The following is a 25,957-nucleotide window of genomic DNA, read 5'->3' on the forward strand; positions in this document are numbered from 1 at the left end:
TGAACTTAACTATATCCTATGTGTCGGAATATCCTAACATCCCCCCTTAAGAACAACTTGGGATAGGATTGAAGGATTTACAAATATGACACAATAGGAGAAGGAAGGAGGCACTAGAGCCTATCCCCCCTTAGTGACAACTTCCTGAACTCCAAGCATATATCGAAGTTTAGTGAACTTCGCCTCTGTGAGAGCCTTTGTGAAGATGTCTGCAACCTGATCATCTGTTGGACAATATTGCACTTCAAGAACATGGTCATGAATGAGCTTTCTGATGAAGTGCATGTGTAGTTCAATGTGTTTGCTGCGCTGATGCTGGACTGGATCTTTGCATAGCTGAATGGCACTTTGATTATCACACCAAAGTGTGGTTGGATGTTGCTGCTCAAAGCCAAACTCTGATAGGATCTGACGAAGCCACAAGGCTTCCTTACTAGCTTCCACGGCACCACGATACTCTGCTTCTGCTGACGAAAGAGAAATGGCAGCCTGTTTCTTACAAGCCCATGTAATAGGTCCTGAACCAAGAGTGAAGACATAACCGGCAGTAGACTTCCGATCATCAGGGTCACCAGCCCAATCAGAATCAGTGAAACCAACTAACAGAGGAGCTGCTTTGGCACTGTAATGAATCCCAAACTGTACTGTACCTCGAACATAACGAAGTATTCTTTTAGCTGCTTTCCAATGACTTTCACGGGGGTTTTGCATAAAACGAGCAACAAGGCCAACAGCAAAGGAAAGATCAGGACGAGTATGGGTTAAATACAAGAGTTTTCCGACAAGTTGACGGTATAAGGTAGCATCAACTTCAGGAGAAGTACAAGAGACTGAAAGTTTGACTCCAGACTGAAAGGGAGAAGGGGCTGGCTTACAGTCTTCCATGTGAAAATGACGAAGAATATCACAAGCATACTTGGACTGGGAAAGGAAAATACCCTCCTGGGATTGCAAGACTTGAAGACCGAGAAAATAGTGTAAGTGTCCTAAGTCTGTCATTTCAAATTTCTTTTTAAGGCTGGACTTCACATGGTTTATAAGGTTGGGATCACTACCAGTAAGAATAAGATCATCAACATAAAGAACAAGGATGATAAGAGAGTTGCCCACTTTCTTGGTGTAGACAGTATTGTCAGAATGACACCTAGAAAAGCCAGATTCTAAAAGAAAGCTATCCATTTTGGCATACCAAGCCCGAGGAGCTTGCTTGAGGCCATAAAGGGATTTCTTAAGTCGACAAACAAGGCTGGAGTCTGTTTGTATGAAGCCAATGGGTTGTTCCATATAGATTTCTTCCTGCAAGTCCCCATGCAAGAAGGCAGATTTAACATCCATCTGATGGACTTCCCATTTTAAAGAGGCAGCAAGGGAAAGAACAAGGCGGATAGAGTTCATTTTGGCAACAGGGGAGAAGGTTTCAGTGTAGTCAATGCCTTCAACCTGTGAAAAGCCCTTAGCAACGAGACGAGCTTTATGTTTATCAACTTTCCCATCTGGTCCATACTTGGTTCTGTAAACCCATTTACATCTAACAAGTTTGCGTCCCTTTGGTAGAGGAACAAGATCCCATGTATCATTTGTCATCAATGAATGATATTCTTCATTCATAGCTGCTTCCCAATGTGGATGGCCTGAAGCTTCTGCAAAAGTGTCAGGATCATGATTTACTGGAGCTTGAGCCAGTAAAGAAGAGGCTCTTTCAAACTGAGAACGTGTACGTCGCTGATCTGTAGGATCACCGGCAAGATCACCTGCTGCATCCCGAGTAGCACGGACCCATCTTGGAAGTTGAGGATCCTGAGAAGGTGGGGGAGGATTATCATCCTCGCTTTCATCATCTGAAGAAGAAATGTTTTCAAAAGTAGAAGAGATAGGAAGAGGTGGCACATCCGCCGGACTAGGCTCGCAGGCCGATTTATTTTCATCAAATTTTACATCTCTTCTAATGATAACATTTTTGGACTTAAATGGAATAAGTCTATAACCTTTTACATCTTCAGAATATCCAACAAAAGTACATTTCTCACTCTTAGGTTCTAAAGCTTTATGCTTTTCATCTGGAATATGGGCCCATGCTTCACTTCCAAACACACGAAAGTGACTTACATCTGGTTTAATGGAACTCCAAGCTTCTTCTGGAGTGATATTCTCTAGAACCTTAGTAGGAGTGCGATTGATTATATAATTTGCACAATTAATTGCTTCGGCCCAAAAACTAAGACTGAGTCCTTTAGATTGCAGCATACAATTAGCCATTTCCTTTAAGGTGCGATTTTTCCTTTCAGCTACACCATTTTGTTGTGGAGTGTATGGAACAGTATGTTGCATTTGAATTCCATTTTCGGTGCAAAAGTTGATGAATGTGTTTTTAACATATTCTCCACCATTATCAGTTCTTAGCTTAAGAATTTGATGTCCAGATTGTTTTTCAACAAAGGCTTTGAAGGCCAAAAAGGTGTTAAATACTTCGCTCTTGAGTTTTAAGAAGTATACCCAAGTGCGTCTGGAGAAATCATCAATGAAAGTTAAGAAGTACTTGCAGCCAGAGAATGAAGCAACAGGAAGAGGACCACATAAATCACTGTGCACAAGCTGTAAAGGGGCTGAGGCGTGCCAAGAGGCACGTTTGTCAAAACTGTCCCGATGATGTTTTCCGAGTACACATCCGGAACAAACACCATCTCTGCAAGATACCATAGGAAGACCTGTCACCATATTTTCTTTACATAGATGCTGAAGGGAGCGATAGTTTAAGTGACCAAATCGCTCATGCCAAAGTTTGCTCACTTCATCATTATGAGCAACAAATACTGAGGGAAGATTTGATGACCCAAAGTTGTGAAACTTATACAACCTTTTGGAATCATCAGCAAGACCAGTAGCTAGAATCTGTTTAGGATCTTTTAGATCCTTGATTACAACATCATGAGGTGAAAATTCAACAATTTTACCTTCACCTGAATGAGTTATCTGATAGACAGATAGAAGGTTGCAGGATAAGGTTGGAACACATAATACATCATTAAACTGACCATTGTCTAGATGAACAGTTCCAGTCCCTACAACATTAAGAGATCTATCATCACCAATATATATATTTTTGGTGTTACAATCATTTAAAGAAGAAAACATGGCTTGGTTTTTGGCCATGTGATAAGAGGCTCCAGAATCAATGAGCCACTCATGAGAATGAGAAGAAGAAGAAGATACATTTAATGCATAACCAGACTGAGATGATTGACAACGACATGCAGAAAGTGCCATTCCGGAAGTTGAAGTTGAAGTAGGCTCCACATGGATGTTATGTTTCTTCATTGCGGCTTCCAAGGCTTCCATCTTCTTAAAGCATTTAGATTCTAAGTGGCCATCTCGATTACAAAAGTTACAATGTCTATCAGTCTTCTTCCATTTGTTTTTATTGGTCTTATCATTTTGCTGAAATGATCTTTCATTTTGAGGCTGAGATGGTTTAGGACCATTCTTTTGAGGATATGACTTCTTAGGATTCTTTGAATTTGGTTGCTGCTGGGCGGCTAACGCTTTCGTGGAAGAGTTTCCAAGATTAAGAAGACCAAGGTGTAAGAGTTTTTCTTGTTCTCTTATTAAGGAATCACAAAAGGAGTCAAAGGAAGGGGCCTTGTAGTCTTTTCCTTGACAAATGAAAGCTTCCCTTGTAGAATGGAAAGTGGAAACAAATACAGAGTAGGCTGGTCCCAACTTAGTAAGGATGGAATAAATAAGGTTACCATCTTCTTTCTTAACTTTAACACCTTCCAAGAGATATCTAAGGGTCTTGAATTTGGACAAGAAATCTTCAATGCAAGAAAAATTATTAGGATCCAAAGTAAGCAACTCATTTTCAAGTTGATGGGCTCTAATTTCATTTTTAATCCCAAAAACTTTAGCGAGTTTTTCTAATGCTTCATGAGGAGTCTCAAGTTCTGCAATGTGGAATCTAAGATCAGGAGAAATAGACATCCCTATCAAACCACGTGCTTGATCTTGTCTATTTTCCCATTTTGCAGCCTTGTCTTCATCTTTTGGTTTCTTCTCTTGGTCTGTGGCTATTCTGAAGAGACCTTTACTTCTAAGTAAATCTTCCATGTAGGCTACCCATTGGAAGTAGTTAGTGCTGTCAAGAATGACTTGGCATGGACTTTCCATTTTTTAAAAAAAACTGAAGCTGAAGATGCTGAAAGTAAGTGTTCCAATGGATAGATCTCGAAAAAATAGGCGGTTTTAAAAAAAACGGCTCTGAAAAAGGCTTCCGGATGAAGAAGTTATGGCTTTTTGAAAAAAAATTGTTGACGTTGCCGGCAAAGTGCGCGAATGTGCGGGAATGAAAAAAAATCCGCCCCCACAAAATGGAGACTTGAACCCAAGACCTCTACTCTCTTAAAATAGCTTTGAACCAATTGATCTATACAAAAAATTTGAGAGAGAGAGAGAGAGAGGGGGGGGGCCTTGGTTTGCGTGCTTGCCTTGAGAAAGCTCTTTTTCCCTACAAAACACAAAACCCAACACGAATATGCAAAGAAAAACGAACCTTGTGGCTCGAAGTTAGCTTTAGCCAAAAAAACTAGAAATTTTAAAAAAAATCTCAAAGTTAGCTTTAGCCGAAAAACTAAATATTTTTCTCAATGTTTCTGATTTTCCGAGATCACACTAAGGTGCAGGGAAAAGAGCATACGCATGAGAAAAATCCTTCCTTTCTGTTTCTGATTTGCCCAGATCGCACAGAGTCGCAGGGCAAAGAGCATACGCAGAAATGAAAGGTATAGATCCGGTTAAAAAAAAAGGCTAAATAAACTGAGACCGAAATAAGCAGAGAGAAAATAACAGTAAACTGCAAAAAAACACTGTATACCTCCCGATCTGAAAAATGACGTAGCTAGGGCTACCGGAAACCTTTTCGCGTGAAACGAAAGGGGTTCCTCACTGGAACAGATGGTCCGAACGCAACAGAGCAGTCCTCTCGGCCCGAAAGCAGTAAGAAACAGCAGATCTAGGAAACGACAGCCGCATGCAGTTCTACCGGCTTCAGATTTGGATCACCAACGGACGCGGCCCTCAAATAGCTCTGATACCATGTAGGAATTTACAGGGTAAGTTCCTCAGAAAGAATACCAAAAGGACACCGCTCACAACCAGATCACAGATCAATACACCAGTATTTTTGACGTGGTTAAAACCCTCAAAGTGCAAGGAGGGAAACAGTCCACGGCCTGTCCCAACGTGGGTACTACAGGCAATTTATTAATCAAAGAATGAAAATTTACATAAGCTTCTCTCATGCACGGATTACCCGAACAATGACCCTCCATGCGCTTTAAATAGAACTCATGGACCAATCGGGTGTCAAGCCACGGATCAAGTGTCGGTAATACCGAGGTGAGAGTGAACCGTCGGATCACTACATATCGTGACCGTCGGATTGTAAGTTACAAAATGTACAACGGTAAAGAAACACACTTTACCTAACTCTAACCTAACTCTATACTAGACCAAGTTGAACTTAACTATATCCTATGTGTCGGAATATCCTAACATTATTGATATAAGAAAGTTCTAATAAGTGCATTGAAGATAAGTTGCTAGGTGATTTTTTCTAATTGCAAATCCTGTGAAATTTTCGTAGTTGTTCATCCTTGGATTCATGTGTTTAATGTTGCAATTGATGGTCTTGTTGAGCTAAGGGTATTGTCTTGCAATTGAAGCATATTAAATCTAGCTCATCGTTTGCATTTGCATTCTAGTTGTAGAACTGCAAAACTTACCTCCAAGCCTAAGCTTGGTTGACAGAAAGATAGGACCACCTTCTTAACTGAGCTTGAGGAGTATAGACCCTCATTTGCAGATAACACAAGTGATCTTGCAATTCTCTTGTAGGAAATCCCTTGTAGGAACAAAGGCACCTGGGTGGTTAGAAGTAAGGGTAGGTATCGTTAATGAGGCCTTAGCCTCCTTCCCTGGACCTTCTCTCTACATCTTGCACTTGTGACTAGCTCCAAAATAGTTAGTAAGAAGGCTTCACTTAGAATAGGCATCTAATTTAAAATCAACCATATCTTGCATCTCACCTTACATTGCATCCACTGGTAATCAGAACTGTGAGCCTAATTTCATTAATTGCAACTTATCTTGTGTTGATCGTATTGCTTATCTATAAATCATTTGTGGTAAAATTTGTTGCAATTTCTCTTCTTACTCATAATTATGATTGTCAAGCTAACTTCCTTAAGCAGCACTTGTATCTTGTAACTTGATAAGTCCATCCATTGTGCAAGTATATTTTGTCTTGAGCATTGTTATTGAAGGCACTAGTCTCTTAACTGTTAAATCTTGAAGTGTCTTAAGAATATAATCTAATCAAGATCTCTAATACATTGCTCATTAATCACACTTGCGAACTAATTATAATCAAGTTCATAAGATAACTAAGTGCATCTCCTTGAACTTGTTGGTTACCAACAAGTTTCCCCTCATCCTTCACCTCTCACCTTTAGGGACTACCCCCCTTAGCTTGCCTAGGAGATAGCTAGAATGGAGTGAGCGAGGATCAGAGTGACAGCCCTTGCTCTGAGTCATTGTCACATTTGAAGTGTACAATTTGGGCGACAATAGAGACCCATGAGACCACCTTTGGTGCCCCAACTTGGATTTTGGTGTCCACAGAAGGAGTTTTTACAAAGATTTAAGGGCCAACCCTTAGAGGCCGATTTTTATAGGCTTCTACACCTTGCTTGGTACTCAAAATCCTTAACCCATGCCAAGGAGAGCTCAATGCATGGATGACGTCGGCAATTCTAGCCCTACAACTCACACCTGTGGGCAAATTATGTGATTTTTCATCTAAGCTAGTGCGTTGGCTTGTGACCCAATGCATCATTATATTTTAACTTGTTGTCCTAGGGGTTTTAGGCTAGAATAGATAATGTTTCTCCCCATATAAGTAGAGGAGAGGATCATTTTGTTGTTCATCATCGCTTGGACTTGTGAACTCGGTCTCCTTGAGAGATTTCAACCTCTTTTCTAGTGGAAAGATGTGATCTATGGAGTGAAATTTGTCTTGAGCATTTGTTCTTGTCTTTGGAAAAGTCACTTTGGATGAAAAATTTGGATTGTACATGCATATTATCTTGTAAGTGGCTTGTTTATTGCAAATTTCTGATTTCATGTCTAATGTATGGAATAAATTGTTGATCTAGTGTAAATTTGTGCCCTAATTTTGTTGAATATAAATTTAATGATAACTAGGTCATATCATTGGATGCATTGCTCATAGTATGATATGTGAATGATAATCCCTTGGTGATCTCATGTTAGTTCTCCGAAGTAAATTTTGATCCCTCACAAAAGTGATAGCTAGGGTTTTGATAATAGGGCATCAAAATAGCCTTACCCCTTATCATATCTCATCAAGTACATTTTTTATCCGTAAAATTTTCTCTCTCATTATTCTTTGATTTCAGCCCTCTTAAATTCAAGCGCGAGCTAGGGCATAGAGAAAATTGCTTGGGAAGAGGAATCCTTGGTGTTGAAGAGTCTAAACATCGAGAGAAGGGTGGTTGCCACAAAATCTCTTCTTTTGGTCGGCATTCACTTCAATTTCATCCTTAATTTCTCTTGCCCTAGTTGTTATCCCTAATGTAAACCTTAGTTTGGTATATCTTCAACTTGGGGGCTTATTTGAGGGTTTCATGTGCCTTGACCTTGTTAAAATACATTGTAGGTGTGAAAATTCCTCAACCGGAATTCCTACTGCAAGTCTGTAACAACTGATGATATTACTCCTATTTGTTAAATTCCATTAAACAAATTACTTGCAGTTTCCTATGGAAAATAGTGTAATACATACACTGCAACCTTTACTTAATTAAATTATATGCGGAAGCAAGAGACAGAGCAAGAAAGAAAATACAACACAATAGACACCGTTCTTTTTGGACAAATGTCCCTGGAAAAACCCATTGTGGAAAACCGGTGCAACAGATCTAAGGGTTTATTATTATTAAGCAGTAGCAAATTCTGAATACATCTTTGAATAACTATCGGGTTATTCAGTTACGAAGAGAAATATTGGCAAAAATATTTGTGAGATTACCTCACACAATCACTAAGAAAATCCCAGTTGATCCGGATACTAAATGAAGTGCCTTTGGCAAGCCCTATGCTACCTCTGTGCAATCCTCATGCAGTCCCTGCATCAACCTCTCTAGGCACTACGTCACCCAGTTTGTTGATCGATTTGCTACCTAAAGTCTTTTCTCTCAGCCTCCTAGTCTCACACCCTGGCTCCCGTCTTCTGAAACTGACTCTCCCCAGGAAAATCTCGGACTCACTCTCACCCTCTACGCTGCCTCTGCGTGGCCTTGCGTCAACCTCTACTTCTGAGCTGCTGGATCACTCTCTACCTCTCTCTACTGATGATTCTCTAGCTGAGAAAATCTCTCTCTCTGGATGCTATCCCTGCCCCTCAACTACAAGAAATCTCCTCGATCAGAGCTTCCTCCTAAGAACTTCTCACTTCAGAAATTCGATCTCTTGATCTCTCGGCGTGTTTTCCAAATGACCCTCAAGATCCCTTAAATAATCTTCTTGTTGACATTCAATGGCTCAGATTAAAAGCTAATCAATGGCTATCATGTTAGCTTGATCCTCGTCTTCTTCTAGAAGTTATACCCACAATTAGATTAATACCCATTAATATTTTTAATTTCCTAAGTTTAGACTTAAGGTCCCATTAAAATACTAATTATTTTAATAAAATTGTCTCTGGGTAGAATTTCCGAAAACGCTTTTTGGGTCCTTTGGAATACATGTGCCCAAGCCTCCTTGCAAAATTTGAGGCCTAGAGCACATCTAATACTACCTCAAATCAACACTCCCTCTTAGCGAGGAATGTGCTTTAGGAATATACGTTGTTGCATACTACTCTGACTCTAAAGCATCGTCCTCTATGTTGTTGATCTCTGACATGCTGTCCACCAACAACTGTGTTACTGCTGTTGACACTGCCACTGTCAACACTGCATCCGTACTACAACTCCCTCTCAAGTGTTGCATTTGTGTCACTGCTAGCACTGCCACTGCACTGCAAACTGTTGCTTATAGCAACGGAAAACATCCAAAATTACTGAACTAATTGTGTTCAGTATGATACCACGTGAATGTTGAAGCCTGACTGCTGCTAGTCTCTGTGCTAACCCTTTGAATCTGCGGCGCTTCTACTGACCTCTGCTCTATGCCATCTACACTGCTTCCATCTCTGCTCTGTGCTGCTCAGACTCTAGCGCTCCTAGCCACTGTAATTGTCTCCCCGACACTCCTCGGCACCATCCGACACTAGTCCATCCTAATACTCCTGATCTGGGCTCTCGTAGCAAGGTATTGATCCGAGAAGTGGACTCCTCAAGGATCCTGCCTCTTGGCCTTCGCCATCGCTGGATCTGTCGACTCTGCTCTTCTTGCTTCACCTGTAGCTCTGATTCCATGTGAAAATTCCTCAACCAGAATCCCTATTGCAGCAACTGATGATATTACTCCTATTTGTTAAATTCCTTTAAACAAATTACTTGTAGTTTCCTACAACAAACATCGTAATGCATACACTGCAGCCTTCACATAATTAAATTATATGTGGAAACAAGAGACTAAACAAGAAAGAAAATATAACACAATAGACACTGTTATTTTTGGACAAATGTCCCTGAAAAAACCCAATGCGGGAAAACCAGTGCAACAAAGCTGAGGGTTTATTATTATTAAGCAGTAGCAAATTTTGAATACATCTTTGAATACCTCTCGGGTTATTCAATTACAGAGAGAAATATTGGCAGAATGATTTGTGAGATTACCTCACACAATCATTGAGAAAAAACTAGTTGATCCAGATACTGAATGAAGTGCCTCTGGCAGGCCCTATGCTACCTCTGCATGGTCCTCACGCAGCCCCTGCATTAACCTCTCTAGGCACTATGTCACCCAGTTTGTTGATCGATTTGCTGCTCGGAGTCTTTGCTCTTAGCCTCCGGTCTCACACCCCAACTCCCGACTTTCGAAACTGACTCTCCCTAGCAAAATCGCGTACTCTCTCTCACACTCTGCGCTGCCTTTGCGTGGCCCTTCGTCAGCCTCTGAGTCTGTGCTATTGGATCACTCTCTGCCTCTCTCTACTGATGATTCTCCAGCTGAGAAAATCTCTCTCTATGGATGTTATCCCTACCCCTCAACTGTAAGAAATCTCCTCGATTAGAACTTCCTCCTAAGAACTTCTCACTTCAGAAATTCAATATCTTGATCTCTTAGTGTGTTTTCCAAATGATCTTCAAGCTCCCTTAAATAATCTTCTCGCTGACATTCAATGACTCAGATTAAAAGTTAATCAATAGCTAAGATCATTTTAGCTTGATCCTCGTCTTCTTCTAGAAGTTACACCCACAATTAGATTAATACCCATTAATATTTTTAATTTCCTAAGTTTAGACTTCGTGTCCCGTTAAAAAATATTAATTATTTTAATAAAATTGTCTCTGGGTGGAATTTCCCAAAACGCTTTTTGGGTTCTTTGGAATACATGTGCCCAAGCCTCCCTGCAAAATTTGAGGCCTAGAGCACATTCGATGCTACCTCAAATAAACAATAGGAAACCCTTTCTCCATACCTTGACCCTCATCCACACTAACTCTCAACATGTTAATCAAACCCTAGGTCTTGTGTTGTCTAAATCAGACCTCTCTAAGGAAAGTGAATTGCCTTCATCCATAAGATTGGAGTTATGTACCTAAGTTGTGCCTTTTCCTTATGATCCCTTTAAGTCACTGTGCACCCTTGAACCTAGAACATCCTTAAGGTGACCTTGTTATCGAGACTCCTCCCATCGATGAAAATACTTAAAGAGTAGGTGATAGTAGTTGTGGTGACAATGGGCTACTATCTCATTGTTGTCAATTGGCCTAATATCAGCCTTGGAGAGGGGCGTAGGGTGCCCCTCTCCAAGGCCTACTAGATTTTGCAACAACATGCACTATTTTCATGGATGGATTATGGTGAAGCTTGGATGATGGTTATCGTTTAGGGATGCTGGTAATTAAGTGTTATGCAAGTGGTAATGGTATTTTGTTTTTTTTATTATCCTTAGACAAACCCTTCTTCCAAGTCATTGAGGAAAGAAGAAATGGACCCTTTCCCTTATTTCATCTTTGATGATGCAAAACCATAGGGATAAGTGAGTGAACTTACCTTAGTCTTTTGAGTCTTGAATCTACTCCGAATTCTTCAAGTTTGTTGATCTTATCCTTCATTAACTCAGATTAAGAAAGGCACTAGCTATCTCTTGTGTCAATCACTTAGACCTCTAGAATTCATTTTCTTTATTTGTTTTAGGGTACATTAGGTTTTAATTATAGCAAAGTCATATATTTTCAATGTTTATTGTCTTGGACATTATTAATAATTATCCTAGGTTTAGTAATTTTTTTAAATACACAAGAAAAACAAAGGTGTCATTTTAAGTGTATTTTCCAGCCATAAATTAGGGTAGGTGTCTAGGGTTTTAATTGTTGTTATATGTCCTTTTTTATGATTGGAGGAATCGACCATTGGGCCAGTCTCGTACTCGTGTGACATGAGGTCGATTCTAACTGCTAACACTATAATCCCTAAGTGAACCACACTGACCCCTTGCACATGGCCACGGGTAAGCAACTAGGGATTTGAACATGGAACCTTGTACTCACATTTACTTTACATTTTCACAAGCTTGCCAAGTGAGCTCCCTAGGAGGGTTGTTGTTATGTCTTTTAATTGTAGAGAAATTGTTGTAATTACTTATTATTTATTCTTATTTTTATCACCCATTTTTCACTTTATTATCATAGTTTTTGGGGCTAAATTTGTTGCTATCATCAACTAGTCTATTGTTGCAATTTTCAATTTTATACGTTAGTTTACTTTAGCAAAAAGAGATCTTGATTGCGTGTGTTTGAGGACCTTCTTTGAGCTTTATGTTGGAAATAATACTGAGAGGGGGGGGGGGGTGAATCAGTATTATCTAATTCTTTTAATGAACCTTCCTTATTTGATCTTTGAATTATATTTGCATGTCAGTATCATAAAATAATGTGCATGAACAAAGAAAACAGATAGTCACACCAAAGAACACAAGATGTAAGGTGGAAACCCAATGTGGGTGAAAACCACCTGCTGCAATATGTCTCTATCTTCTTTCAAATTAGAAACTTCTTTTACAATGGTTTTGTACTGGTGCAGTCCTTTACCAGTACGCAGGCTGCAACCTGCAAAGAGCTACAACTCTCTCTCGTTTTCCAGTCTCTCCTGGAAGGGAGCTACAACCCCCTACTTCTTTTCTTACAAGGACCACTTTTCATAAATTTTCAAACTGGATCCATAAGCATCAATTGATCATCAAGTATGAGAGAATTACCCAATCAACTGTAGTAACTAGATCAACAGTAATAGGACCAAACCCAGAACACAACAATGATAAACAAAGATTTTAAGAGAAGGAAGCACCCTGCTCCACTGCTAGCCTGCTTCCGGACTCACCCTGCTCAACTGCTAGCCTGCTTCCCGGACTCACCCTGCTCAACTGCTAGCCTGCTTCCCGGACTCACCCTGCTCAACTGCTAGCCTACGTCCCGGACGCATCCTGCTCAACTGCTAGCCTGCGTCCCTCGCTCTGAGTCTATTGAACTGCCTGCGTCCCGATGCACCTGAACCCTTCTGCGCCTGCGTCCCGACGCACCTGAACCCTTCTGCGCCTGCGTCCCGACGCACCTGAACCCTTCTGCGTCTGCGTCCCGACGCACCTGAACCCTTACTGCACCTGCGTCCCTCCGGGCATAGATGATTTCAAGACTTCAGAAGTAACCCAGACAGTCAGATCTATAGATCTGAACATGCGCCGAAGAGATCTCGGTCCATCAGTAGATTCGCCTTGTTTAGATCTAGACCAGATCTAGCCCTCATAAGATATTCAACCAAAACCATGCTTAAACCAAATGATCTCCTTTGCTTTATATAGGCAAGCTCCTCCTCAAATCATGGAACAATACCACGAGCCGACACCATAATAACACAATACCGTCGGCTAGATACCAAGAGTAAAACACAAGAAACCCCCACGTGAGCTTTTCTCTGCCTTGAAATGTGTGCACTGGGTGGACGCACCTCCTGAATGGCTGGCCTGCGTCTCTGGACGCGGTCCCTGCAAGGTGTACCTGCGGGTACGCACCTTCTAAACTGATATCCTGCGTCCTTCTTATTTTTCAATAAAATGAGAGCCTTGTCATGGGAGTTGCCATCAAGTACAACATCTGTAACATATAGCCATACCAGAGAACATAATGCCAACACTTTATTGGTTGAACTAAGCCTCAAGAAGAGCCATAGAACTCTTTGAACTCAAATATAAATATTACATCCAAAATCCACCATAAACCCTAATTTCTTGATCTTCTAGATTGGTGGTAACTGAAGTAGAACCTTTAGATGGCGCTTGACTTGGTTTCATTGAGTCATTTGATCTCTAAGATCTAGTAAGATAGCCTCCCTTATGTTGGATATCCGTCCTACACTAAAAAGAGGGGAGTAGTTGCTAAGGTGATAGTGGTGACACTCCCACTATTGCTCACTGTCTAGGTCACCTAGTGAGGCTTTGCACTAAGGTGCTATATTTTGTTGTAGCAATCTCTGTTAGGATATTCCGACACATAGGAAATAGTTAAGTATAACTTGGTCTAGTATAGAGTTAGGTAAAGTGTGTTTCTTTACTATGTACATTTTGTAACTTACAATCCGACGGTCACGATATGTAGTGATCCGACGGTTCATTCTCTCCTCGGTATTATCGACATTTGATCCGTGGCTTAACACCCGATTGGTCCATGATCTCTATTTAAAGAGCATGGAGGGTCATTTGTAGGTTAACCGTTCATGAGAGAAGCTTATGTAAATTTTCATTCTTTTATTAATAAATTGCCTGAAGTGGCCGCGTTGGCTCAGGCCGTGGACTGTTTCCCTCTTTGAGGGTTTTAACCACGTCAAAAGTTCTGGTGTATTGATCTGTGATCTGTTTGTGAGCGGTGTCCTTTGGTGTTCTATCTGATGAACTTACCCTGTAAATTCCTACATGGTATCAGAGCTATTTGAGGGCCGCGTCCGTTGGTGATCCAAATCTGAAGCCGGTAGAACTGCATCCGACTACCGTTTCCTAGATCTACTGTTTCTGACTGCTTTCGGGCCGAGAGGACTGCTCTGTTGTGTTGGGAGCATCTGTTCCAATGAGGAACCCCTTTCGTTTCACGCGAAAAGGTTTCCGGTAGCCCTAGCTACGTCATTTTTAAGATCTGGAGGTATACAGTGTTTATTTGCAGTTTACAGTTATTTTCTCTCTGTTTATTTCGGTTTCGGTTTATTTAGCTTTTTTTTATTACTAGATCTATACCTTTCATTTCTGCGTATACTCTTTGCCCCGCGACTCTGTGCGATCTGGGCAAATCAGAAACAGAAAGGAAGGATTTTTCTCATGCGTATGCTCTTTTCTGTTGCGCCTTAGTGTGATCTCGGAAAATCAGAAACATTGAGGAAAATATTTAGTTTCCGGATAAAGCTAACTTCGAGTCGCAAGGTTTGTTTTTTTGTATGTCCGTGTTGGGTTTTGTGTTTTTTGTTTTGTAGGGAAAAAGAGCTTTCTTAAAGCAAGCACGCAACCCAAAGCTTCAACCCCCTCCCCTCTCTCTCTCTCAAACTTTTTGTATAGCTCACTTGGTCCAAAGCTAATTTATGAGAGTAGAGGTCTTGAGTTCAAGTCTCCTTTTTGTGGGGGCGGATTTTTCATTTCCGCACATTCCTGCACTTCGTCAGCGACTTCATTAAATTTTCTTCAAAAAGCCATAACTTCTTCATCCGGAAGCCGTTTTCAGAACCGTTTTTTTTGAAACAGCCTAATTTTTCGAGATCTTTCCATTGGAACACTTAGTTTCAGCATCTATAGCTTCAGTTTCTGTTAAAATGGAAAGTCCATGCCAAGTTATTCTTGACAGCACCAACTACTTCCAATGGTGGTCCTACATTGTGGATTTACTTAGAAGTAAAGGTCTCTACAGAATAGCCACAGGCCAAGAAACCAAACCGAAAGATGAAGATAAGGGAGCTAAATGGGAAAATAGACAAGATCAAGCACGTGGGTTGATAGGGATGTCTATTTCTCCAGATCTTAGATTCCATATTGCAGAACTTGATACTCCTGATGAAGCATTGAAACAGATTACTAAAGTTTTTGGAATAACAAATAAACTTAGAGCCCATCAACTTGAAAATGAGTTGCTTACATTGGACCCCAATAATTTTTCTTGCATTGAAGATTTTTTGTCCAAGTTCAAGACCCTTAGACTTCTCTTGGAAGGTGTTAAGGTTAAGAAAGAAGATAGTAACCTTATCTATTCCATTTTTACTAAGTTCGGACCAGCCTACTCTGTGTTTGTTTCCACCTTCCATTCTACAAGAGAAGCCTTCATTTCTCAAGGACAAGATTACAAATCCCCTTCCTTTGATTCTTTTTGTGATTCTTTAATAAGAGAACAAGAAAAACTCTTACACCTTGGTTTTCTTAATCTTGGAAACTCTTCTAAGAAAGCGTTAGCCGCCCAGCAGCAACCAAATCCAAAGAATCCTAAGAAGTTGTATCCTAAAAGGAATGGTCCTAAACCAAACAAGGGTCCTAAGCAATTTCAGCCTCAAAATGAAAAATCATTTCAACAAAATGATAAGACAAATAAAAACAAAGGGAAGAAGACTGATAGACATTGCAACTTTTGTAATCGAGATGGCCACTTAGAATCCAAATGCTTTAAGAAGATGGAAGCCTTGGAAGCAGCAATGAAGAAGCATAACATCCATTTGGAGCACTCTTCAACTTCAACTTCATTTTCAGGAATGGCACTTTCTGCATGTGGTTGTCAAGCATCTCGGTCTGGCTATGCACTAAATGTATCTTCTTCTTCTCATTCTCATGAGTGGCTCATTGATTCTGGAGCTTCTTATCACATGGCCGAAAACAAAGCCATGTTTTCTTCTTTAAATGATTGTAACACCAAAAATATATATGTTGGTGATGATAGATCTCTTAGTGTTGTAGGGACTGGAACTGTTCATCTAGACAATGGTCAGTTTAATGATGTATTATGTGTTCCAACCTTATCCTGCAACCTTCTATCTGTATATCAGATAACTCATTCAGGTGAAGGTAAAATCGTTGAATTTTCACCTCACGATGTTGTAATTAAGGACCTAAGAGATCCTAGGCAGATTTTAGCTACTGGCATTGCTGATGATTCTACAAGGTTGTATAAGTTTCACAACTTTGGGTCATCAAATCTTCCCTCAGTATTTGTTGCTCATAATGATGAAGTGACCAAACTTTGGCATGAGCGATTTGGTCACTTAAACTATCGCTCTCTTCAGAATCTATGTAAAGAAAATATGGTGACAGGTCTTAGAATGGTATCTTGCAGAGATGGTGTTTGTTCCGGATGTGTACTCGGAAAACATCATCAGGACAGTTTTGAAAAACGTACCTCTTGGCACGCCTCAGCCCCTTTACAGCTCGTGCATAGTGATTTATGTGGTCCACTTCCAGTTGTTTCATTCTCTGGCTACAAGTATTTCTTAACTTTCATTGATGATTTCTCCAGACGCACTTGGGTATACTTCTTAAAACTCAAGAGTGAAGTATTTAACATGTTCTTGGCCTTTAAGGCCTTTGTTGAAAAACAATCTGGACATCAAATTCTTAAGCTAAGATCTGATAATGGGGGAGAATATGTTAACAACAAATTCATCAACTTTTGCACTGAGAATGGAATTCAAATGCAACATACTGTTCCATATACTCCACAACAAAATGGTGTAGCTGAAAGGAAGAATCGCACCTTAAAGGAAATGGCTAATTGTATGCTTCAATCTAAAGGACTTAGTCTTAATTATTGGGCAGAAGCAACTAACTGTGCAAATTACATAATAAATCGCACTCCTACTAAGGTTTTAAAGAATATCACTCCAGAAGAAGCATGGAGCTCAATCAAACCAAATGTAAGTCACTTTCATGTTTTTGGAAGTGAAGCATGGGCCCATATTCCAGATGAGAAACATAAAGCTTTAGAACCTAAGAGTGAAAAATGTATTTTTGTTGGATATTCTGAAGATGTCAAAGGATATAGACTTATTCCACTTAAGTCCAAAAATGTTATCATTAGAAGAGATGTAAAGTTTGCTGAAAATATATCGGCCTACGAGCCTAGTTCGGCGGATGTGCCACCTCTCCCTATCTCTTCTACTTTTGAAAATATTTCTTCTTCAGATGATGAAAGCGAGGATGAAAATCCTCCCCCACCTTCTCAGGATCCTCCTTCAGCTCCTCAGCTTCCAAAATGGGTCTGTGCTACTCGGGATGCAGCAGGTGATCTTGCCGGTGATCCTACAGATCAGCGACGTACACGTTCTCAGTTTGATAGAGCCTCTTCTTTATTGGCTCAAGCTTCAGTGAATTATGATCCTGACACCTTTGCAGAAGCTTCAGGCCATCCAGATTGGGAAGCAGCTATGAATGAAGAATATCATTCATTATTGGCAAATGATACATGGGATCTTGTTCCTGTACCAAAGGGACGAAAACTTGTTAGATGCAAATGGGTTTACAGAACCAAGTATGGACCAGATGGGAAAGTTGATAAACATAAAGCTCGTCTTGTTGCTAAGGGTTTTTCACAAGTTGAAGGCATTGACTACACTAAAACCTTCTCCCCTGTTGCCAAAATGAACTCTATCCGCCTTGTTCTTTCCCTTGCTGCCTCTTTCAAATGGGAAGTCCATCAGATGGATGTTAAATCTGCCTTCTTGCATGGGGACTTGCATGAAGAAATCTATATGGAACAACCTATTGGATTTATACAAACAGACTCCAGCCTTGTATGTCGGCTTAAGAAATCCCTTTATGGTCTCAAGCAAGCTCCTCGAGCTTGGTATGCCAAAATGGATAACTTTCTTTTAGAAAATGGCTTTTCTAGGTGTCATTCTGACAATACTGTCTACACCAAGAAAGTGGGCAAGTCTCTTATCATTCTTGTTCTTTATGTTGATGATCTTATCCTGACTGGTAGTGATCCCAACCTTATAAACCATGTGAAGTCTAGCCTTAAAAGGAAGTTTGAAATGACAGACTTAGGACACTTACATTATTTTCTTGGTCTTCAAGTCTTGCAATCCAAGGAAGGTATTTCCCTTTCCCAGTCCAAGTATACCTGTGATATTCTACGCCATTTTCACATGGAAGACTGTAAGCCAACCCCTTCTCCCTTTCAGTCTGGAGTCAAACTTTCAATCACTTGTACTTCTCCTGAAGTTGATGCTACCTTATACCGTCAACTTGTAGGAAAACTTTTGTATCTAACCCATACTCGTCCTGACCTTTCCTTTGCTGTTGGCCTTGTTGCTCGGTTTATGCAAAACCCATGTGAAAGTCATTGGAAAGCAGCTAAAAGAATACTTCGTTATGTTCGAGGTACAGTTCAGTTTGGGATTCATTACAGTGCCGAAGCATCTCCTCTATTGGTTGGTTTCACTGATTCCGATTGGGCTGGTGACCCTGATGATCAGAAGTCTACTGCAGGTTATGTGTTCACTCTTGGTTCAGGACCTATTACATGGGCTTGCAAGAAACAAGGTGCCATTTCTCTTTCTTCAGCAGAAGCAGAGTATCGTGGTGCCGTAGAAGCTAGTAAGGAAGCCTTGTGGCTTCGTCAGATCCTGTCAGAGTTTGGCTTTCAACAGCAGCATCTGACTACACTTTGGTGTGATAATCAAAGTGCCATTCAACTATGCAAAGATCCAGTCCAACATCAGCACAGCAAACACATTGAACTGCACATGCACTTCATCAGAAAGCTCATCCACGACCATGTTCTTGAAGTGCAATATTGTTCAACAGATGATCAAGTTGCAGACATCTTTACAAAGGCTCTCACAGAGGCGAAGTTCACTAAACTTCGATTTATGGTTGGAGTTCAGGAAGTTGTCACTAAGGGGGGATAGGCTCTAGTGTCTCCTTCCTTCTCCTATTGTGTCATATTTGTAAATCCTTCAATCCTATCCCAAGTTGTTCTTAAGGGGGGATGTTAGGATATTCCGACACATAGGAAATAGTTAAGTATAACTTGGTCTAGTATAGAGTTAGGTAAAGTGTGTTTCTTTACTATGTACATTTTGTAACTTACAATCCGACGGTCACGATATGTAGTGATCTGACGGTTCATTCTCTCCTTGGTATTATCGACACTTGATCCGTGGCTTAACACCCGATTGGTCCATGATCTCTATTTAAAGAGCATGGAGGGTCATTTGTAGGTTAACCGTTCATGAGAGAAGCTTATGTAAATTTTCATTCTTTTATTAATAAATTGCCTGAAGTGGCCGCGTTGGCTCAGGCCGTGGACTGTTTCCCTCTTTGAGGTTTTTAACCACGTCAAAAGTTCTAGTGTATTGATCTGTGATCTGTTTGTGAGCGGTGTCCTTTGGTGTTCTATCTGAGGAACTTACCCTGTAAATTCCTACAATCTCAAAAAGAAATTTTTCATAATGTTAAATAATTTATTTAATAGTGTATTGTTAGTCAAATAGAGTTGTTTGGAGTTCTTTAGGCACTACAATGCATGTTGATTAATTTTGAGTAAAATACTAAATTTTTAGCACAATAAATCCTAACAAATAGGGACCTTTTTTCCCAAGAAAAGCCTCATGGAATCCTCCCTATATACCAAAATATTCAAGTAGTTCAACTACCAACCACAATGGTAGTTGGTAACCCCAATGGATTCAACCAGATCTTAACCTACGACCTCCTCATGAACAACATGCCTTGGGTAGATGGTTCAACCAATTAAGCTAACCTTGGGACCAAAAAAATGGGAACTTAGAATCAAGAGAAAGTTGTATGCATAAGAATGAGAGGAGGACTTTCATTGTCATAAGAAATATAGTCTTAGTTCCTCCTATAGCGAGAAATAAATGTTCATAAGCATTTAGCAATGGAACAATGAGGAAATGGTGCAAAATGAGGGTGTAGTTGTAGTGCTTCTATAACACCATAGACAACCTCCAACCACATGATGCTTAATATGTCCAACTCCTATGCATGCTCCCTCTTTGAGTCACCTCTTGTTGACATGTTGTCCACTTTCTAAACATCTAGTTTATATTATATAACACCTTGCATGTCTGCCAAGTAGCTGCTGCTGCTTGCCATTCCCAGCTGCCAAATAAGGTGTCTTCTAATAAATGTCACCTAATGTTTATTCTTTCTAACTAGTCACACCTACCAACTATAGGTCCAACTCAGGGCTCCTTTTGTGGGAAAATGTGCCCCCTATAACTCGTATGTACTATGAACAGCATCAAGTCTAACTTGGGGTTGTTCTTTCTTAGGAAAAATATGCCCCCTTTAACTAGCATCCAAGGACTTACTAATAAAATTAGAAGTTAGAACTGTAATGCCATATGTGGCTTGTAGTGTCTTGGGAACATTTAATTGTGATTCTTTACTTGTCCCCAACTGAATCATAATTAAGAATTGACAGCCAATTCATAGTTATTAGATCTCAGATATGAAGAAATACCTACATGTGCTTATGCAAGTTACAATCTCCATTGCGACCATACCTCTACATGCAATCAATACTTTTACAATGGGAAAATGCTTGTTTTTGTAACACTAAGTGTCCCCATCTTGAGACTAACTTGACATACCCTAAAGATGTACATCTGCTTTATCCAAGGGTTTTTTGGTTTTTTTTCTTCTCCAAGAAATATTTGTTAGCCTCTATTGTCTGAAAACAGTAAAATTTTGATATAAATGGTTATACCTTTCATGAAACTCACAAAGTAACTTAAAGGTCATGCATGTAAAGAATTCACCTGCCATGGTTTTGTGAGGTCCAAATTCTTCATTAGTCTAGAGGTCGAACTTATCCGAGAACATGAAATAATTAGAGAAGAGATTCCCATGCATTTCTAGATTCAAAATTGATCGTAATCAGAAAAATAAAGTCAAACAATGCTGTGGTCGATATACACCTAATAGCAATAACAATCATTATTTGTGATATCATTTCAGAACGATATTTGTTACATATGCATGATAATCTTTCGTCATTTATTTTGATTTTTGCATTGTACATGTTCTTTTATAATGGTAGCCTAGTTCTAACTAATGTCTTGGCATACACTTGCCATAACTCCAAAATGCCATATACGAAGAACAATTAGATTATGAGAGCGAACACAATTCTAGAAGAGATTCAATAGCAGTAGCAGTTATAAGAGACAACAAAAAGCCCAAGAAATGATCCTAGTTTACTCTCTATGAAATATATTTGGATGGTACTGAACCCCTTAAAATAGACATTTATCAAGTGTGATATGTGGTGTGTATAACAATATATCTCATTGCCTCATACTTGGGATTATTAAACGGTCAACTTATTGATCTACTTTTAATGCTCTGACTATCTTATGCTTTTTGTTTAGATGCTTTTTATATAAAAACATTTTAATGGCGTTCCTTGTTTACACAGGTAGCAGGCAAGGAAGTGCAGCCCACCAAGGGACATTCTTTGAAGCAGATACACGCTCCAGGATTATCATTTTTGAGCTTAGTTCAATTCATAGTGAGAGACATCTGTGCAGAGCTTCAGCTTCACTTTTATCTCATGGTTTACTAATTCCAGGCCGTCATAGTTATGAGCATGAAGGGCTTGTCTCTTGGCCTGATAAACAATATACAGTAGGAGAACCTGCAGATAATGAATTTATGAAACGTGAACAGGGACTGTCAAAAAGATTATCTGCAAGAGCAATCCAGCTGAGCGTGTTTGGTAGTATGGTAAGCATCCTGTGAATTTAAGTCGGCATTGATTTATTTTTGAAAGTTAACTTCTATTTATCACTCAGGCACCAACTAGTGTGATTACAACACTTACAATAAATGAGAATATAGTTGAAAGTAGACGCCCATGCATGAGGATCCCAACCATATCTAGGCTAGCTAATCATTACAAACAATTAAATATATGGTAAATAATGCAAAAGTTTTCTGTTATAATATCATATCGTATGACTCTCATGCTTTATATTTTTTCTTTCATTACTTGTATGGATAGGTAAATGAGGTAACGTACAACCCGAGAAGAAGCTTTTGGAGAGAACCGTGGGGAACACGATATCGAATTAGGTCATACCCATCAGCTCGATCACATATTAGGAAGTATCTTTCCCTGAGCGCACTTCCCTCTGCTCAGTCAGAAAAGGGAGCGACAGTGAGAATGAAGTTGAAAAGCCAAGGTAGTATTGCTAGTGGTCGCTTTGGCATACACCCTCGACCTCCCATAGCAAGAGTGAGGAGGCCAACAACAGCTGATGATTCAAGTGAAGGGTCCGATGCAGAAGATGAGCACATTGTAAGAATAGACTCAGCAAGTAATCTCTTCCGTCATTAGTTCATCCATTCATTAAATTTATTATCATGTCCTCGTAGTGTATCATTTCTTGTTTGTTTAGTCAAATCCTAACACCATTCAGAAATTCCAAGAGTACAATGTTTGAGAATTACAAAATAAATGGGAATGCCCTTGGACTATTACGTTGAGGCAATGTAGTGTATTTGGTACATATGTATCTCTTTAAAGAAACCGAGAGAGATTCTTATAACTTGAATATCAATGTATAAATAAAATATCTTTTCTATTAAGTTGTTTTTTGTTATAGAAGTGTTATTTTGTTTGATTTTGAGTTGTATTTTATAAAAGTGTTGTTTAGGGTTATTAAAGTTGGATAACTATGTAATGTATTCGGTAGATATGTATATTTTTGTAACTTTAATCTTAATGTAATTCTTTTTTAACCTGTTTTCTGTTATGGAAGTGTTCGTATTTTATTGAAGTGTTGTTTAGGGTTATTGAAGTTTGATTATTGTTTTGAAGGAAATTTTTTCCAGATAAATTTTTAATTATAAAATCATTTGTAGAAAATCCCAAAATTGTTAAAAACTACTTTGAAAGTTTCTTGAAACTATACAATTATGTTCCCAGGGAGCGTGGGTTCGGGGACGGGGACGGGGATGTCTTTTTTTGAAACAGGGAGCATGGGTTCGTGAAGGGTATATTATAATTTATATATATAATATATAAATATTATATTTTATAAATTATAATATACATGAATTTGTATATCTTTCAACTTTAAACAAAAAAATTAAAATGTTTATGATTTAAATTTTAAATATTTAAACATGCATATCATTGAGCATTCAACATTTACAATGAAATTTCAAAATTTCTAGTTTGATATCAAGTGTAAATTGGAGTTTTCATATTAAGAAGAATCATGATATATGTCCATTGTCATACTACATACAAAATTTGCCTTAAGCATATCCAAACAAAAACTAGGAAATTTTAAAATACTAAAATAAAAATAGCTAATAGTGAAGAATGGCTTCCTCAAGCCATGTCATCAGCATCACTCAAATCTTTAGTTAGTATGTTCTCCATGTAGGAATCACTCTTATCTTGAGGATCCTACTCATCCATAGCAACTGGAGGTAGCTCAATAAGGCAATCTGGTTGTATCTCCTCGTCCACACACATAGCATCATCTGTGTATTGGTCCCATCTCTTGAAAGGACTCTCCTTGTACCCAGGGTCTTTTCAAGATATGAGACAAAGTGTGCAATGAATATACACTAAGTTCTCTGCCTTCTTTGAGCCCAACCTATTTCTCTTTACTGAATGGATAAAGTCATAAGTACTCCAATTTTTCTCGCAAGATGAAGAACTAGCTACCTAGAATATTTGGGGAAGCCCATTAAATTAATTAAAAATTTAAAAAGAAAAGCTAAAATGAATCCCAAAGAACCCTATTTTGGGGTTCCAAGTACCCATCATCAGGGTTCTCCGTACCCGTCAAGACAAAAGAACCCAATTTTTTTTAACGAGAGCTCGGTTCTTCATAGAAGAACCCGGTTCATATGGGTTCTTCTCAGAAGCACCCATACCCAAATCCGATACTTGGGGACAAGAACCCAGGATGGGTTCAAGAACCCCATCCCCGGGTTCGTGAACCCATGCAACATAGCTATACAAAAATGGCCTTAATGGTTTTTCGCTAATCTTTCACAAATGTCTGAAAGGCCATATTTAATATCCAAAACGTATTTTTAATGTCTAAGGTTGGTTGGAAAACTGAAAATGATTATGAAACCACAGGATTCCTAGGTATTATTGATATATCTTTAAATGAAATTTTGTGAACCTGATAGATGGATAATAGATTTCACCTTAAACCTTTTTCTCCCTCAATATAATTCAATGAAAATGCGAACCTTGTTACCCACCAAAAGTGGGTAAGCCTATTGGAAACACTGAGAGGGGGGTGAATCAGTGTTTCTTTCAATTGTTACTTTTACGAGTTAGATCACTTATATTTAGAACACAAAATGAACAATGATAAGAATAAATGTTTTTATTAATTGAATCAAGTGCAAATGAATAAGTACAATAATTGTTGCCAAGCTCCAACTTGGACTTTAGTGAGGCTCCGACCTCTAGGGCTTCGACTCTATCTTATCCAAGGCACCAACCTTGAGTTTAGGGGCACCAACTCCATGGACACCAATCCTATATCTGATTTAGGCATCGACGTGGTTTCTTGACGACTTCGATCCTCTAGGGCTCCAACCCTGTCCTTCAAGGCACCGACCTTGTTGTTTGAGGCTCCAACCTCCGGGCACCAACCCTCTAGGCTCAAACCCACTCTCATACTTCGTCTAGATGTGTTTGATAGTATTTCACTGCTCCCAATATCTTCTTCAACCAGCCATGTCAATCTCTTAAGTAATGCCTTTTCTTAGTCTCCATGTCACATCATCACAACCTTGTTCTTCACATGAAGGTGTCACCATTGCTCTTCATGTTACCCAAACAAAACTTCCTCAAGGTCACCTCATAATGGCTTCAGTCAAAGTCTCTAAAAAAACTTTCACTAACTTCAATGAGTGATGTACTTACTTGTATGTCCTCAACTGGAATCTTCACCGTTCAATTCTTCATATGTGCAATTTAACTCTTCACTATACTTGTGCTTGACTTCACCTTCACTTGAGGTTGACTTCAAATAGCTCCACCACTAGACTTCACTGTTGCTATGTTGGAATCATGATTTCAAACTAAAATCTGGAAGTGTAAACTAGGTGTGATCTCCACAGTCCAAGAAAAGCTTTAGGTACACACTACTTCATTTAATTCAGTGTTACTTGGGAGTGGGAGCGAAAGCAGGGAGCGGGAGCGACATTTTTAGAAGCTCCCGGTTTGGGAGCGAATTCCGGAGCGTTTTTTATATAATATATATATATTTTATATTTTGATACATATATGTCAACAAAAACATGTAGGATAATGAATTAGATATAAAAAACATAAAAAACATAGATTGAACCATACAACAACAATCATCTAGAAGTTATAATCTTCATCGACCACATCCACAAGTTAGTAACATAGTAACATACAACATATTGAGTCTCATGATTCATCAATCTTAAAGTTTCAAGCTTCAAAATTCAATATATAACATTTATCATCATTGATCACCAAAGTTGTACTTGTAAGCTAAGTGTAACCATTACAACAAATAATATCTAACATGAAATGAAATGAAACAACTTTCAACTTTCATGAAGCATCATATTCATAATTCATTACTAATGAGTTATAAGTGCCAACTTCAAACTTAAATTGTCATATATTGTTTAAAAAAATATCATAATAAATATGAAAGAGTCAATAGTTATAAAAGCTACTAAAAACTAGAAAAGAGAAGTAAATCTATT

General features: G+C 39.1%; 1 protein-coding gene across 1 annotated transcript in view; it reads left to right on the plus strand.

The window, feature by feature from the left end:
- The window catches only part of SOS1 (sodium proton exchanger, putative (NHX7) (SOS1)), a 449,093-nt gene extending 426,274 nt beyond the window's left edge, over positions 1-22,819 (plus strand). Inside the window, exons 23-24 of the mRNA XM_089371819.1 lie at positions 21,648-21,955; positions 22,233-22,819. Of these exons, the coding sequence (XP_089227945.1) occupies positions 21,648-21,955; positions 22,233-22,568 (644 nt within the window). The 3' untranslated portion in view covers positions 22,569-22,819. The remainder of the gene's footprint in view (positions 1-21,647; positions 21,956-22,232) is intronic.
- The last annotated feature ends 3,138 nt before the right edge of the window (positions 22,820-25,957 follow it).

The sequence above is a fragment of the Pinus tabuliformis genome, chromosome 8 (assembly GCF_031772625.1).
Source record: "Pinus tabuliformis cultivar Carrire ecotype Pingquan chromosome 8, CPIR1, whole genome shotgun sequence".
Taxonomy (NCBI): Eukaryota; Viridiplantae; Streptophyta; class Pinopsida; order Pinales; family Pinaceae; genus Pinus; species Pinus tabuliformis.